At 30.8% G+C, this 17,752-nt stretch overlaps 2 protein-coding genes and 2 long non-coding RNA genes across 4 annotated transcripts; 2 read left to right on the forward strand and 2 right to left on the reverse strand.

The window, feature by feature from the left end:
* Positions 1-464: 464 nt before the first annotated feature.
* Positions 465-2,549, reverse strand: LOC103857120. The gene is made up of 2 exons (XR_630956.3): positions 816-2,549; positions 465-691 (listed from the first exon to the last, which is right to left on the reverse strand). It is a non-coding gene; the product is annotated as an uncharacterized LOC103857120 (long non-coding RNA).
* Positions 2,550-4,651: 2,102 nt separating this feature from the next.
* Positions 4,652-8,449, forward strand: LOC103857121 (uncharacterized membrane protein YjcL-like). The gene is made up of 6 exons (XM_009134277.3): positions 4,652-5,502; positions 6,333-6,559; positions 6,827-6,937; positions 7,021-7,179; positions 7,256-7,500; positions 7,983-8,449. Exons 1-6 carry the CDS (start codon positions 5,171-5,173, stop codon positions 8,304-8,306), a joined length of 1,398 nt encoding a protein of 465 aa, XP_009132525.1. The 5' UTR covers positions 4,652-5,170; the 3' UTR covers positions 8,307-8,449.
* Positions 8,450-8,503: 54 nt separating this feature from the next.
* On the reverse strand, positions 8,504-16,635 carry LOC103857122 (sec-independent protein translocase protein TATB, chloroplastic). Its single transcript, XM_018657117.2, has 7 exons — positions 16,370-16,635; positions 16,151-16,275; positions 16,005-16,064; positions 15,775-15,931; positions 10,382-10,537; positions 8,855-10,291; positions 8,504-8,730 (listed from the first exon to the last, which is right to left on the reverse strand). The coding sequence occupies exons 1-6, from the start codon at positions 16,578-16,580 to the stop codon at positions 10,245-10,247; spliced, it is 756 nt and encodes a 251-aa protein (XP_018512633.1). The 5' UTR covers positions 16,581-16,635; the 3' UTR covers positions 8,504-8,730; positions 8,855-10,244.
* On the forward strand, positions 10,812-14,906 carry LOC117132564. The gene is made up of 2 exons (XR_004456189.1): positions 10,812-11,625; positions 11,696-14,906. It is a non-coding gene; the product is annotated as an uncharacterized LOC117132564 (long non-coding RNA).
* Positions 16,636-17,752: the final 1,117 nt, after the last annotated feature.

Below are 17,752 nucleotides of genomic sequence, written 5' to 3' on the forward strand. Positions count from 1 at the left end.
TAAAGAACTAACTAGTAACGGAGTAACAAAACCAGAAACATGACTAAAAAACGCAAAACGAAAATTATAACAATTAATCGAGAAAGCAAATAGTAAACGACGAGGGTATAAATGAGGAGGTGCGTCCGGACACACTCACAAGGGATATGCAAAGCGACTGGCTTCGTAGAGCACATGAATCACGAGTCTTGTCCTAACTCGCATTCAACAAAAATTACCCTTCAACCCAGGAATCCTCTAAACTGCGTCCCAAACACGGACACGTATGGAATCTGTATACTCAGAGGAGACGTCAATATGAACCACACTGACCGAGCCAGAGATGCTTGTCGATAAAACCAAAGCCGTTACATCGTCTAAACAATTTCGAATTTTCAAAATTTTGATAAGTGTATGTTTATTTAATTTTAAGTTTTGTTCAAATTGTAAAACAATATTCCTCAAATTCTATTCTATCAAACAACTTTGATTTAATAGAGTTTATTGATTTCGATTGAGATCATATGTATAGATATTACAAAACATATGATTAGCTCATTTCATCTCGAACCTGTTGGGATATGACAACAGCATGCATGAGGAGTACACAAACCATAAAAAAATTTATGTTCTTTACAAAATGCAGTGCAGATTCTGTCGCCTCCATAGAAGCATGCTTCTGTTCCGCTGAAGCATTCGATATCCTTAAAATCTATGCCATAATTTATTTATATGATAAAACTCATTAAATCAGGTTCAATATATATATGTTTTCATTAAAATAAGAAAAGATTATGTCCACAATTATAAACGAGGGTAAAAGAATAAACCAGTACTTGGAGTAGTAGCGGCTGTTGCACCATAGTGGATCGAGGATATGAAGAACATAGCAGCAAAAACAAATACGATTAAAGTCTTCATGGTGATATGTCCTTTGATTTTTTTTTTGGTGTGATGATACTTTCTGGCTATGATATTTGCTTTGCTCAGCCTTTTTTTTCTTTCATATCCCTCTTTGTTCAGACTACATATAGAAACCCAAACATACACAAAAGGTAACTTCTATTAAAGGATGAAAACCTTTTTCAAAAATATCTTCCTTATGTTATAGTCAAACGAAAATTATAGAGAATGATTTTTTACTTAATTTAGTTTATTCTTTTATACACAATTCAAAACTCAACTGATGAAAACAGATTTGCTGGTTCGATAAGAAATTTGTAATGGTGCTCATTTTTGGTTTGGTTGTTATTGGTTTAGAAACTTCCTTAACGTCACGTCCTGAGAGCGTCAAATCTTTAATAGCTCCTCATATAAGCAGTCTCAAGCGTATATGATCACTGGATACAAACTCATTCATAATATTTTCTTTGTGAGCTGAGTACATTAAGAAGCACAACTTGTATCCAGCTTCAGTCGGATCTCTAGAAATCTGCTCTACAAGTGGTGTAAGCTCCTTATAACTTCCAAGCGATTCATCATGAGGGTAAGCAAGTCCTTCCATGGTTATTTCTCTTTGTCCCCAAAACAGGTTTAGGTGACTGGTATCAAGCTCGTCTTTGTCTCGAGTCTTGTGTTTGTACTTGAAATGCCACAACTTACTACACTTACGCTTCTTCTTTGAACTGAGCTCGTCTCTTATGTTAATCTTTCTGTGAGAATTCATACAGAAATCTTGATTTGACCTGCAACTAACAGCCCATTGTCACGACTCACGAGCAATCCAAATTCAGAGTTCTTCATGTTGAAACGATTGAGCCCAGAGATCTGTAATCCAATGCCAGAGTTCTTCATGCTGAAGCTAAATTTGTATCTGACAGTATATTCTTATTGGAGGTTAAATTTGAGGAGTCAAATGTTATCCTAGAGAACTCAAGCGATATATTTTCCCCTTCTAGAAGTGGATGAAGTAAAAACTTGAACCAACTATCAAGCTTATCTATGCTCTTTTGCTGTTCTTGAAAGGATTGAGCCCAGAGATATGGATACAGAGAGTTCTCTCGTTATCAACTCTAAGGAGCTTATAGGCTCTAAGGGTTATGATCTACTGGTTTATCCTCTCTACGGATTGTTTTCATTGTGAATCTGGGAATTGTACAAGTACAAGCACTAGAATGTATGTACTGTGGAATCTTAAATTCTTTTGACGTTTCTTCCATAAACGCCTGTAATAGAATAGAACTGTTTGACTAAAATGTTCACTTTCATGGATTGTGTAAATGTTCTCTGTGTTTTTAGTCTTATGACTGGAATTTGAGTAGTGAGAATTATTTGTCAAAGATGGAAGCCTCGTAATCCCCTATATATTAAAAAAAAAGTGTTACAACAGTTGAGGTAACAATATATCATCACCACAATGATTTTTAAAATCTTTAGAGAAATGAATTGATTCATCTAAATATATAATTTTTTATTAAACTAACTATAAATTAATTATTAACTAGATTTTGACCCGCACGTCCGTGCATATATTTTTTCATTTTATAAATATATTTGATATTAATACGAATTTTAACTTATTTTAATGATGAGTGATAATTTATTTAAATGATATATATATTTTTAATTTTTTTTCTTAATTTACCTATTTAATTTTATTTTGTGATATTTAATTCATAAATAGCTTCTATTTTTATATAATACAGAATATAATTATAAATTTATAAAAGATAGTATAGAACTTTTTATTTTCTAGTTTTAAAATAAAATTTTAATTAAAATTGATTTATAATAATATTATATTACTAATTACAAAATTAAATTTGTTATTTTATAACAATATTTAAAATTTTAGTAAGATTTTGTTAGATTCTTTTTTAACAGTTTTTTTTATAATTAAAAAATAAAATTCAAATTTATAGTTGGTTTATTATTAATTTAAATAATCAAATATGTCATATTAACTAATTCTTTAAGTGCTTATACTATGACTTGTTAATAGTAGATAAAAATTGGACCCTAAATTAATAGATTAGATGTTCTTAATTCTTTCGTTAAATAAAAATTACGGAGTTTCCTAATGTGGCTAAAGTATATATATGACAATTAATGATTTTGATCAATAAAGATTTGATACAAATTATTGTATCCTCTATCATTTTTAGTTAAATTATAAAAATATATTAAACAATCATATTAATTATATAATAAAAATTTTAATTTTCCGTATATGTTATATTTTGATTTTTTTTTTAAAATCTCACATTGAATTTTTTATGATCTACGGTTTAAGTTTTTTAATGATAAGATACAAATACTTACAAAATCATATAAGTAGAAAATCTCATTTAATAAATATTAGTTTCTGATGCAAAGGGAGCTTGTGACTGTCTATACTGTCATTATCTGATGCTGCATAGGTAAATTGGGGCCAGCACGCTGAGACTGCAAAAGTTTGAACTTCTTTGATGTTTCCTCGTATCCAAACGAAAGTTTTGTTTCCTTGAATATATTTTAAAAGAGAAACCACAGCTAAGACTGGCTAATTTTTATATTTTTCAAAAATATGAAATAGAAATTAATTTTCATGATTTTTTTTTAAATGTTGAAAAATTATTTATACTAGTATTCAAAATTAATTTATACTTGATTCTGATAATATTTGAACTTATTTTCTTTAATAAAAATATTTTTTTTGCTTCAAATTTTATTTATATTTGATTCCAAAAGATACTAAAATTTATTTTGGTTTGCTCAATATTTACTTTTCATTTCAAAAGTCTAATTTGATACTTTTATCAATAACATTTTTGTAAATCGATATAGTTAAAGAAATTATATGGAATACACCTATTATAATTTACCTTCGTTAACAGCAATTACAATTACACATATATTATATTAGATATTAAGTCGTTTTTAAAATGTATATATTTAAAAATCTATATTGAATAAATCTTCAAACCTCTAATGTTAACTGTAATAAACTAGAAGTATTCAATATTTATCACATATAAATCAAAAATATTAACCAAAATTGCATTAAAAATCCGGTCAGTATGAGAAAACAAATCATATATACAAAAAAAGGTTATCAAATTTGAAATATATAAAGCATAATTATTTTAAATATAAAATATATATCCATTTTGTCACATATAAATATTTTGAAAACACGGAATTACTAAACATTTTGTTCTATATGATCTAAGAGAGAAATATTGAAAACTTTAGTTTTGAATAGCTTCTAAGCTAATAAGAACAATCGAATTTTCAAAATTTTGATAAGTTATATATTTATTTAATTTTAAATTTTTTTCAAATTTTAAAACAATATTCCTCTAATTCTTTTTTTTTTTTGATAAAAATATTCCTCTAATTCTATCAAACAACTTTGATTTAGTAGAGTTTATTGATTGCGATTGAGATCATATGTATAGATATTACAAAACATATGATTAGCTCATTTCATCTCGAACCTGTTGGGATATTATGACAACAACATGCATGAGGAGTACACAAACCATAAAAAAAACCATGGTCTTTACAAAAAGAAGTGCAATTCTGTCGCCTCCATAGAAGCATGCTTCTGTTCCGCTGAAGCATTCGATATCCTTCTGATCTATGATTGACTAAATCAGATTCAATATATATGTTCATTAAGATAAGAAAAAAATATGTCCACAGTTATAAAAGGAGGGTAAAAGAATAAACCAGTACTTGGAGTAGTAGCGGCTGCTGTTGCACCATAGTGAATCGAGGATATGAAGAACGTAGCAGCAAAAACAAACACGATTAAAGTTTTCATGGTGATACTTCCTATGATATTTGCTTTGCTCAGCCTCTTTTTTTTTTCTTTCATAAATCCCTCTTTGTTTATACTACATATAGAAACCCAAACATACACAAAAGGTAACTGGTAAAGGATGAAAACCTTTTTCAAAAAATATCTTCCTTATTTATAGTCAAACGAAATTATAGAGAATGATTTTTTACTCAACTAATCTGAACTGAAAAACAGGTTGGCTGGTTCGATATAAAAATTGTAATGGTGTTCATTTTTGGTTTGGTTGTTACTGGTTTAGTTAAACCAAAATTTCTATTTCTGGTTCGGTTCAGTTCAGGATAGTGTTACATTAATAGAAAGCAAAAGTTGCGGCACTATGAAAGTCAACGACACTCTTTAGTAACTGATTCTCTCTGCCGTACACACTTCGGATCTTTCTCATCGTAAACGAGACGCAGACTCGAAATGGCTACGAACTTGTCATTCCTCAATGCAACAGGGATCTTGTTGCAGTCTTCAGGACAGATTCGTCGGAGATCACACACTGTTTCACGCAAAGATCTTCCTGCACTCTCGGCTAAAGCAGTCTCTTCGCAGCGGCTTAGTTTATCTCCTACTTCCTCATTGTGGCCATCTCGTAATGATGGCTGCGACGACAGGTTTCTCTCTCCGCCGGATGTATCTTCTCCGATGAGATCGGTGACTGTGAGATCGCAGTTTAGCACGCCTCTCATTGCTTCCAACGATGAATGGGGAACATGGACTGCGCTCTTCGCCACTGGTGCTTTCGGTATCTGGTACGCATCTCCCTTTCTCTCCGGCCATATGTTATATTCTTAGCAGATCAGTTAATTAACGATGCACATAAATATTTGGGATATTTCTAAATATTTATTATTTATTTTATTAGTCATTTAGATAATTATCTCTATTATTTTAGGGTTTTATGGTTTTTTTATATATAGCAATTGAGTTTTAAGTTTGTATTCAGTTTTATATATTTGATTAATAAAGTTTAATAGTTTTCTCTTTATTTATTTCGGTAGATCACTGGTAATCTCAAAAAATTTTAAGAATACATTGATTTTTAGACATTCTTAGACTATAAAAATATTTGTATTTATCATAGATTCCGCTATATTACATCAGGTGGTACCAGAGCCATGTGTTTGGCTGTACAACCTTGAATCTTTGTATTAATAAATTTTTAAGATTCACAATATTAGTTTATCTATTTTGGCTGTAAAATTATTTTGTAATTTAGCAAATGTATTTCATATTTTAATATTTATAAAAAAAATATTATTTTTTAATTTATTTCTTTGCATTTTTAACGTTTTATTTTAAAATCTAGTGTAAAATGAAATTTATTATATATATATATAACTAAATAACGATTCAAGGATATTTTAAAAATAATAAATGAATAATGGATAATTATGAAAAAAGTAATATTAATTCAGTAACACTATTTATTTTGGATTTTTAGATTTATTAAAAATCTAACCAATAACCTCTACCTGATATGTGATATATTTAAGTTAATTTTCTACAATAAAAGAAAATGGTTGGCCATGGGAGTTTGAAAATGATGTTTGAAATAAAAAGTGGTGTGATCCTGATACAGGTCGGAGAAGACAACGGTGGGAAGGGCGGTGAGTGGTGCCTTGGTCAGCACACTAATAGGGCTTGCAGCTAGTAATCTTGGCATCATTTCTTCAGATTCTCCTGCTTTTGCTATTGTCTTGAACTTCCTGCTCCCATTAGCTGTTCCTCTCTTGCTCTTCAGAGCTGATCTCCGCCGTGTGGTCAAGTCCACAGGAAAACTTCTCTTGGCTTTCCTCATTGGGTCAGGTAATTACAAAACCACTTCATGTCTCCTCTTGTTCTATCTTTCCTGCAGAACCAAAAAGCTCATTCATGTTTTTACATCACTGGGTACAGATAAAACAATAAATATTTAATACAAAAATATATTATAACCAAAAATACATAACATAAAACATAAAATTTCCAGAATATATAAATAAAATTCATAAGAAAAATATTTTATTCACCATATCACTTTTTCATCATATTGCTTTCATTAGCTCATTCATGTTTTTACATTACTGGTAACAGTTGCGACAACGGTGGGTACAGTTCTGGCCTATTACCTAGTGCCAATGAAAGCACTTGGTCCCGATAGTTGGAAGATTGCAGCTGCTCTCATGGGTAGGCATATCGGTGGAGGTATCATACATTTGTGTGTTTTTGACATCTTACAGACACATTTATTTTGTCTATCAGTTCATTTCGACTCTTGTTTTGTTCAGCCGTCAACTATGTTGCCATATCGAATGCTCTCGGAGTTTCTCCATCAGTTTTAGCTGCCGGACTTGCTGCTGATAATGTTATAACTGCTGTATATTTCACGTCATTGTTTGCTATTGGCTCCAAAATACCTGCTGAAGTCTTACCACCACCAACTAGTGGTAAGTCTGAATGTTGCTGCCATGTCCGGTTTCGTTTATTTTGAATTCTGACTTAGATGTTGTTCTGTCATGGCAGAAGAGGCAGAGGCGAGAAAAGATTCTGAAACTAAAAACAAGATTCCTGTGCTACTCATAGCTATTGGAATTGCTGTGTCATTAGCTATATGCAAGGCCGGGGCCTTGATAACAAAGTATTTGGGGATTTCAGGTGGTAGCTTGCCAGCAATAACCGCGGTGGTTGTTGTTCTAGCAACTATTTTCCCCTCCCAGTTTGCTCATCTTGCTCCATCTGGAGAAGCCATGGCTCTAATTCTGATGCAGGTGTGTGAATTTTTTTATTACACTTCATCTTCAAATAGTGCTGAATTTAGAAATTCATTTAATCTGGAGAAAAAATTAAAACATTACTCTATCCGTTTCAGTTTAATTGTCGTTGTAGAGTAAAATTTTCGTTTCAAAATAAGTATCGTTTTATAATTTCAATGAAAAATTTATTGACTTTATATTACAATCTATTTTCAATTGTTCGAAATATGGTTACATATATTGGTAGTGGTGTTTTTATTTTGAAATACGCAAAATTAATTTTTTTTTTTAAATCTGTGTGCACACAATTGTAAAGTATAATTAAAATGAAACAAAGGGAGTATAGTTTAATAAATCAACAGGGGCAATATCAAAAGTTGGTAATCAATTACTCCAAATTTTAAAATATCAAAGGGGCTTTTTAAAATTTGGCTTTGCCACTGTCTTCGAGAACAATGCTATCTTTTTAGAATAGTATTAAAGCACGTTTCTTTCAGGTGTTCTTCACTGTGATAGGTGCGAGTGGAAACATATGGAGTGTGATCAACACGGCACCGAGCATATTCTTGTTTGCTTTGGTCCAAATTGGGACACACCTTGCTATCATATTGAGCGTAGGGAAGCTGCTCAACATCGAGCTAAGGTTGCTGCTTTTGGCATCAAATGCTAATGTTGGAGGACCTACTACTGCAGCTGGAATGGCCACGGCAAAGGGATGGAACTCGTTGATCGTTCCTGGGATTCTGGCTGGAATATTTGGGATTGCCATTGCAACATTCATAGGGATTGCATTTGGAGCGAAAGTCCTCAAGTTCATGTGAAATTGGTGGTATGACTAAATGGAATGTACTCTATGCTCTCTCTGTATCTTTACATTAACAAAGAAACAGTCTCTTCTCCAATAAAATATCTCCAATAAAACAGTCTCTTCTTCAAATTTATGATAAGTTAAATATTTATTTAATTTTAAATGTTGTTCAAATTGCAAAACACTATTCCTCAAATTCTATCAAACAACTTTGATTTAGTAGAGTTTATTGATTTCGATTGAGATCATATGTATAGATATTACAAAACATATGATTAGCTCATTTCATCTCGAACCTGTTGGGATATGACAACAACATGCATGAGGAGTACACAAACCATAAAAAAATTTATGTTCTTTACAAAATGCAGTGCAGATTCTGTCGCCTCCATAGAAGCATGCTTCTGTTCCGCTGAAGCATTCGATATCCTTAAAATCTATGCCATAATTTATTTATATGATAAAACTCATTAAATCAGGTTCAATATATATATGTTTTCATTAAAATAAGAAAAGATTATGTCCACAATTATAAACGAGGGTAAAAGAATAAACCAGTACTTGGAGTAGTAGCGGCTGTTGCACCATAGTGGATCGAGGATATGAAGAACATAGCAGCAAAAACAAATACGATTAAAGTCTTCATGGTGATATGTCCTTTGAATGATACTTCCTAGCTATGATATTTGCTTTGCTCAGCCTTTTTTTTTTCTTTCATAAATCCCTCTTTGTTTAGACTACATATAGAAACCCAAACATACACAAAAGGTAACTTCTAGTAAAGGATGAAAACCGTTTTCAAAAATATCTTCCTTATATTATAGTCAAACCAAAATTATAGAGTATGATTTTTTACTTAATTTAGTTTATTCTTTTATACACAATTCAAAACTCAACTAATGAAAACAGATTGGCTGGTTCGATAAGAAATTTGTAACGCTGCTCATTTTTGGTTTGGTTGTTAATAACAACTTGTTATTTGTTTAGAAACTTCTTAAAGGTCACGTCCTGAGAGCGTCAAATCTTTAATAGCTCCCCATAGAAGCAGTCTCAAGCGTATATGATCACTGGATACAAACTCATTCATAATATTTTCTTTGTGAGCTGAGTACATTAAGAGGCCAACTTGTATCCAGCTTCGGTCGGATCTCTAGAAATCTGCTCTACAAGTGGTGTAAGCTCCTTATAACTTCCATGGTTATGAGGGTAAGCAAGTCCTTCCATGGTTATTTCTCTTTGTCCCAAGAACAGGTTTAGGTGACTGGTATCAAGCTCGTCTTTGTCTCGAGTATTGTGTTTGTACTTGAAATGCCACAAAACTTACCACACTTACGCTTCTTCTTTGAACTGAGCTCGTCTCTTATGTTAATCTTTCTGTGAGAATTCACACATAAATCTTGATTTGACCTGCAACTAACAGCCCATTGTCACGGGCTTTGCCTCCAATGAACTCCATATGAATCAACTTCAGCAGTAAACGAGCTTTGTTATATATCTCTACTGAGGCAAACTTCTCCACTAGGACTGAGCCTTCCTCAACTATATCATCTAGAAGCATCTGATTATCACCGTACAAACCAGAGACCAGTTGATAATGTGTGTTCCATTGACTTGTCCTTGAACTTGAATCGCCAAGATTTTGACCATTTGTACTGCCTTACTCTAGTTCTCAACTCGGGGTCGTGGTGCATCGCCACCACATCAATCCAGATGTTTGTACCATTTGGAATAACTCTGCCGTTCACCTCAATAAGATTTAATTAACTAAAATGTGATTTGGTTAATGACACGCGTGTCAAAACGTTTTAGTCATGGATACAAATAGAATATTCATTAATATACTGTCATGTGGCATGTTGACTAGTTTTTGATCTTGATAGGCGATGCGCCTCTATGCAGTATGCACTATTTGATCTTTATGTGACCTTGATGTTTATGCTTTTGGTGCCTTTCAATCTTGCATTGGTGGAGATGCAGCCATGGTCTCTCTCAATGTAACTACAAAAACACCCGTGGTCATGAGCAGTTTTAAGCAATTGTTTTAAGTAGTTAGAAGAAGATATGAGAGAGTTCTGATGACATGCTAACCTTCAGGCTGGCTTTGTACCGCTGGTGGTTGCAGCGGCTCTTGAGTCTGAGTTTGATCCTCTGTTTGGCTTTTACCAGGAGATGAAGCTTTGAGCTGCTCTTCAGTGATCTTGAGGTAATCCTCGGCTGTGTAAGCTTTTGGTGATTGAGCATCATCTGCTTATTTCAAGGAAATCAACTTCACTAAAACTCCATTCATGAATATGAAGATGGAAAACAATAACAGTGGTTACAGATTTAGCCAATGCATGAAACAGACGAACCAAACCACTTACTTGCAGTCACAGGATCTTCAATGTTACTAACAGATGGTGGAGGTCCTGGAGGAGGGCGGTCACTCTTCATTCTGTTCTGGTTGTACACATCTGGCGTTGAGATTTCACCAAGGCCAATTTCACGCTCAAGTGTGCTTTTGAAATCTCTTGAAACATCCTATACAAACAGCTAAAAGGTGTTTTACAAATATAATAGGATGGAACACTCCTCGTGACATGTATATTACAATTAAGTGGTTCCTCCACTTTTTTTTAGAAAAAGATTAAAAAGGAAATTAGACTACTTGTGGATTTTTTTAATTTTTCTTTTTCATTTGTAAAGTTTCATGAATGGAAAAAATAGTGTATGCTCTGCTTTGTGTAGGAACCACATATTATTTCACTTGCCACTCAAACTCAAGTAATATTTCTTTGATATTTTAGCTAAAAGCAATAATCCAAAAGTTACTTTTTATCTACATGAATGTTATTACAAATATAAATTTAAAACAATATAACCAATTATAAAATAAATTATCAAATATAATCCTTTATATACTAAAGCGCAAGTCGCTTGACGAATTAAATAGTGACATGTGGAAAAAATTTACAAAATAAAAATAAAAACAATTGAAAAGAAAAAAAACAGAAAAAACAAATCACGATCATAAATCCTGCCACATCATAAGTATTTACAAAACTAAAAAAATTAATCAAAAAAGATAATATTTAGAAAAAATAACCATTTAACGGTTTCTAGATATATTCTACAAACCCACGATCTTTTTCTGTCCATAATCTATTTTTCTATACTTCCGTATTTATGAGATCTTGAAACAAACATCTGAAAAACTCTCAATCGATCAAAACAGAATAAAAAAGTCAGCGCTGAGTTTGATATCTAAATAAACATATGCCATCCAGCCATATTTCCCCTCTTTTGTGCAGTTTCGTTGGTTTATGTGAAGCACTACATAGTCATCAAAACAGGTAAGCACTGCATAGCTTCATGAAAACAGGTTTACGGCTTAGAAGGTTTGAGAAATAACAGATATGGTAGATTTGCATTGCTGGAGACTTGATCAAAACAAAGAAATATGGACAACAACAAAAAATAAGGAAGATAGAAAACAGACATGGTGGAATCAGAAGAAAAGCTTTGGTTAAAAGGTAAATACGCTTCCACCACATTTACTATTTGCATTGGATTTGTAATATTATTTTTGTAAAGGCTAAAGAACCATAAATTTTATATTAAAAATTATGAGAAGTATTAGAAGAACTAAAACAGAAAAGCTTCAAAGTAATAATTATATTCAACAAGCTAATTAAGATCAATGCATTTTTTTAACCGAATCTAATTTATCTTTTCTTATATGTTTATGGTTAATTAATTATTTGTGTTAATATGTATACAAATCTCCTGATAAATCAAGTTAAAGTATACATGTAAGTTTAGTTATATATGATTGAAATTTATATAACAGAAATTTGGCTTTTAAAAAATTGGTTTTATTTGTAAGCAAACAAGTACTCCCATGCGTAGTATGGGATCAATACTAGTTACTTATATAATCAAAGAAATGTGAAAACATTTTATATTCTATAACATCAAACAATATTGAAAAAATATATTTAGCAATTGAGAGAGTATATATATTTTATATAAATATAAATTAAATTGAAAATATTAGTTATTTTAGCTAAAAGACTATTTTTTGACATACCCTCACCCATGAATAGTATTTCTTATTCTTATAGAAAAATTAAAAACATTTTATTGTATTTAAATCATTTTCCATTGAAATGCTTTATTTTTCCTTTGTTTTCTTAAATAAATTTCTCTTTATAATTTTTTTTTTACTTTTATATATATTAGTTTTCTGAAATAAAAATATAATTTTTTTTTAGTTTTACTCTTAATAATTATTTTATTAAGTCTAAATTTTCTTTCTTTCAATACATAGATTAAATAGCAACTAAACTGAACATTTTTATAATGAAATTGTTTTGTGAAATATGAAAATTATATTTACTGACATTTATATTTACAGAAAATCTCGAAACGAAACAACTCTCACCAGGTTCCTTCGCTCCATTGTTCCCAAAATCCATGTTTATAAAATAAAAACACAAAACTAAAACTAGTTTTCTTACAGGAACGCATTGGTTTATATATGCGGAGAAAGGGCAAAGGAGAAGGCCTTTGTATATAATTAACTTATAAGTTGTGATAATTAATATTATATCAAATTACTGCATGCAGTGGCTGGAAGCTTTAGAGTGTTTGGATATGACACTAAGCTTCATGTGCCTTTTCTCGAGAGCAAGTTGCGGGATTATCTCTCTTCGTGCGGAGAGATCACGGATGTTCATTTTGGCGTTATGTTCATGTGTTTATTTTCGCTCCATTTTGTTGTCTTTTTCACCGTATTATGTGTTTTATCCGTATTAACCCATCTATATTATTAAAACAGAAACATTACAACTTATTCTAGGTGGATTTTAAAGTTGGACCTCTTACTATATTGACTATTTTAACCCAACCTTTTATAAAATATATTTCCTTAATTAACTTTCGCTAACAACCATAATTATTTCCTTTTACATGCATACATTTCGTAATGTCTCTCAAAATTATAAACGCAAATAACGTTTGCTAACAACCATACACTTTGTAGTCTTTCCAAATGTCATCTATAAACATTGACTATGAAAATGACAAACTCTACACTTTCAAAAACTCTACACGTTCCATTAACCAACGATCACTAAAAAAGAACATTAACATTAGAGACAACTAATAGTTTTATTGTATTCTATATAAGAATAAACAATATAGAATACATATATAATGTGTTTAAGCAAAAATAAAACCCGCGCGGGCGCGCGGGTCATGATCTAGTATATATTAAAAGAGAAACATTACAACATTTGAGGTATCTATGTGTCTTTACTACAATGAGTTTTAATATACTTAGAAAAATAGGTTGGTCCATCTAAATATATAATAATTTTTTATTAAATTAACCATAAATTCATTATTAATGTTTTTCATTATTTCTTTAAATATAAATTACAGAATTGCCTAATGTGGCTAAAGTATATATTAAAATTAATTATTTTGAATAATAAAGATTTGATAAAAATTAATGTATTTTCTATCATTTTTCTCAATTTAAAATTAATTAAATAAATTAAAAAACTACATCAACCATATAATAAAATTTAGATTTTTTTGTATATGTTATATTTTGATTTTTTCCAAACGACTATAAATTACTAAAACTATTAAAAGTTTCATATTCAAATTTTTGTGATCCATAGTTTAAATTTTTTGTTGTGATAAAATACAAACGATTAAAAAACCGTATAAGTAAGAAGTTTCATTTAATAAATATAAAGTGTAATATATAAATATAAATATTAATATTTTTTAAATTGAACTATATAGCATATAAAATATATTAATATATTAATTTTGAAATTTGATTTCAACAAATTTTTTTGGTAATAGCTTTGAACAAATATTGACAAATTAATATTCAAATTTTAAACATAGCCTTAAAAATTTAAAAAAAAAATTATAATTACCAAAACTATTAATCACATAATGAAATGTTTTTGTTACTAGTGATTTAAAGTTTTTGTTGTAAACATATACAAATGACCAAGAAACTATATTGAGTAAAAAACATCATTTAATATATATCAATATTAAAAATACACTATATATATGTTAATGTTATTTAAAGTTAATTATATACCATATAAAATATAAATATTAATTATTTTGATAAATGCAATTTATTTATGTTTTCGCACAAATTTAGTTATATATTTATAGTTGCCGACTTGCTAATTATTCAATATATATTTATTATTTTATATATATCTAAAAGAGCATATAACAAAAATAAATAGTATATATAATGTTTGTTCCGCACAAGGTGCGGGTCTTAACCCATATATGGTCTTATTGTTGTTGTTTCTTTTAAAGATGTGCTTGCTTGCCTCTATATTCGTGGAGATGGCGTAGTAGAGAAGGCGCTGGAACTCCCTGTGAGCGAGGAGTGGGGATTCAAAGTCGCTCATGAACCCAAGAGAGACCCTAGCCGTCATCCCCATGTTCGTTATTCCAGGGGTTGAAAATATCCTCCTAGCTCTTCTATGTTATTAATAAAAATACATATAATTGTTATCAACAGATAAAAAACTATGATTTGACATTGCTAATATCAGCCAGTATATTAAAACTTTTTCATTTTTCATTTTGCCTTGTCACATTGTTTTTTTTTCATCCGTTTTGACTTCTTCGTTTATTTTGAACCAAGTTCTTGTTTCAAAATCTTCATTTCTTTCGGTCATGATGCTACCAGAAGAGAAAATACAGGCTAGAGGAAGAGTCTCTTGAATCCATCATTACACTACTATGACAAGTATATATAACTTTGTTCTTGATTCTCTTTAACAGAGTAAAACTTGTCATCAATTTTCTCTTTGTATAGATGCTAAGTTCATAAATTCTTTGAACCAGTTTAGAGGTTATCATTGATTATGACTATAAACATTTTATTTTCTCTATTTATGGCAATGCAAATGAAACATTGATATAATATTAACGTTCTAAGATCATTTCATCAAGTAGGAAACGAATAGAACACAAATACACTACGAGTTAAATTTACCAAGTGGGCCTTTTATGCTTTTAACACTAGTCAATAATTTTTGGTGCCTTTCAATCTTGCCTTGGAGGAGATGCAGCCATGGTCTCTCTCAATGTAACTACAACAACACAGTGGTCATCAGCAGTTTTGAAGAATGGCTTTAAGTAGTTAGAGGAAGGTATGAGAGAGAGAGTTCTGATGACATGCTAACCTTCAGGCTGGCTTTGTACAGCAGGTTCTTGAGTCTAAGTTTGATCCTCTGTTTGGATTTTACCAGGAGATGAAGCTTTGAGCTGCTCTTCAGTGATATTGAGGTAATCCTCGGTTGTGTAAGCTTTTGGTGATTGAGCATCATCTGCTTATTTTAAAAAATCAACTTCACTAAACTTCATTCATGAATATGAATATGGAAAGCAATAAAGAGGGTTACAGACTTAGCCAATGCATGAAACAGACGAATCAAACCACTCACTGGGCTCACTTGCAGTCAAAGGATCTTCAATGTTTCTAACAGATGGTGGAGGAGGACGAGCAGTGTTCATTATGTTCTGGTTGTACACATCTGGCGTTGAGATTTCATCGAGTCCAATTTCACGCTCAAGTGTGCTTTTGAAATCTCTTGAAACATCCTATACCAAACAGCCAACGTAAGCAACATTTTATTTTTCCTTAAAAGAGTCTTCTTGAGATTAACAAATCAACCTGTAGCTCTCTAATGGTGGGCTGAAATGTACGCAGTGTTTTCCCAAGAGTTCTAGCTACCTGCACGGATCATAGCAATTAGCAAGTAGAGGATTCTTCAACTCAATCTACCATACACAGACACAGACACAGAAGATTCTACTAACCTCTGCAAGGCCTTTAGGACCAAAGACTAACAAAGCGACAACACCAATAACCAAAGCCTCAGGTGCTCCAACACCAAACAAAGACGCACGAATCACTAAACCGTTATTACATCTTCTCTTCTTCTCTGCACAACAAAACTCACCCAATTACACAAAAATGAACAGATTCTTACAACAAAAAAGGAACCAACTTTGTTAGGAGATAGAGAAATTCGACACCTGGGTTTGAAGATTTCGGGGAGATGGAGATGCCCATATGCTTTAAGCCAACGTAGGGAGAGAAACGAGAAGAAGAACCCAGGAGAGAAGCCCATGAGGAGAGCTTAAAGCTCGAAGCTTTACAGGAAGATTGCAGAGGAGGGAAAGAGAGAAGGCGAGATTGTGTAATCGTTGGTGAAGAAGAAGCTATAATCTGAAAGGCCATGGCCATTGGGCAGCAGCTTCGCAACTGTATTAAAGTTATCGTGTGTAAACAACTCAATCCATTTAGCGCTGGGGGCATTTGACTCAAACGCAAACCGAAGTAAACCGAACTGATCGAACCGAGAGTTTTCGGTTTCCCGTCCGATTAAATTTAAAATCAAATCGTTTCTCGGTTTGATTTGGTTCGGCAAGCAGAATGGGCCGTGAAGAGACGGAAGGATAGTAAATTACGTTAGTTGGGCTTTGGCGGATATTCGTTTGCTTTGCCACTATCTGATTAGAGAACCCTACATCCCCTATATATTATTTGAGAAGCATTACAACATTTTTTTGTAGCCACATGTCATCACTAGAATGATTCTTAGAATCCTTAGAGAAATATGTTGGTCCATCTAAATATATAATAAATTTTTTATTAAACTAACCATAAATACATTATTAATGTGCTTCATTATTTCCATAAATAAAATTACGGAATTACCTAATATGGCTAAAGTATATATGATAATTAATGACTTTGAATAATAACGATTTGATAAAAATAAGTGTATGTTATATTATATTTGTTTAATTTTAAACTATTAAAATAAATTAAACAATCATAGTAACCATTTAATAAAAATTAAAAAATTCTTTATATGTTGTATTTTGAATTTTTAAAAACGAATATAAATTAGTACAACCATTAAAAGTTTCACATTCAAATTTTGTGATCTATGCTTTAAACTTTTTGTTATGACATGATACAAATAATTAAAAAATCATATAAGTTGAAAGTGTCATTTAATAAGTATTAAAAATAATATATATATAAAAATATATATGTATATGCATATTAAATTATATGTCATATAAGAAAATAAATTAATATCTTAATTTTGAAATTTACTTTTAACAAAAAAAAATTTGAAAAAATATTGACAAATTAATTTTTAAAAATATTATAAATTACATAAACTATTAATCACACAGTGAAAATTTTGTTATTTTTTGCTATAATAGATACAAATGATAAAAAAAAAACATGAGCAAAAAGCATCATTTAATAAATATTAATATTAAAATATACTATATATATGTTACTATCATTTAAATTTAATTATATACCATATCAAATAAAAAAAAAAATATTTTGGATTAATAAAATTTATTTATATGTTCGCACCAACTTAATTATAT

Source organism: Brassica rapa, chromosome A03 (genome assembly GCF_000309985.2).
Source record: "Brassica rapa cultivar Chiifu-401-42 chromosome A03, CAAS_Brap_v3.01, whole genome shotgun sequence".
Lineage (NCBI taxonomy): Eukaryota > Viridiplantae > Streptophyta > Magnoliopsida > Brassicales > Brassicaceae > Brassica > Brassica rapa.

What these genes read in the sequence shown, in the direction of transcription:
- LOC103857121 (XM_009134277.3), top strand. Translation starts at nt 5,171, where the DNA reads ATGGCTACGAACTTGTCATTCCTCAATGCAACAGGGATCTTGTTGCAG. An exon ending in GGCTTTCCTCATTGGGTCAG is followed by an intron (nt 6,560 to 6,826) that starts GTAATTACAAAA and finishes TACTGGTAACAG; the next exon opens with TTGCGACAACGGTGGGTACA. An exon ending in GGGTAGGCATATCGGTGGAG is followed by an intron (nt 6,938 to 7,020) that starts GTATCATACATT and finishes TGTTTTGTTCAG; the next exon opens with CCGTCAACTATGTTGCCATA.
- LOC103857122 (XM_018657117.2), bottom strand. Translation starts at nt 16,580, where the DNA reads ATGGCCATGGCCTTTCAGATTATAGCTTCTTCTTCACCAACGATTACA. An exon ending in CCACCATTAGAGAGCTACAG is followed by an intron (nt 15,932 to 16,004) that starts GTTGATTTGTTA and finishes TGTTTGGTATAG; the next exon opens with GATGTTTCAAGAGATTTCAA. An exon ending in TTTGACTGCAAGTGAGCCCA is followed by an intron (nt 10,538 to 15,774) that starts GTGAGTGGTTTG and finishes TGAAATAAGCAG; the next exon opens with ATGATGCTCAATCACCAAAA.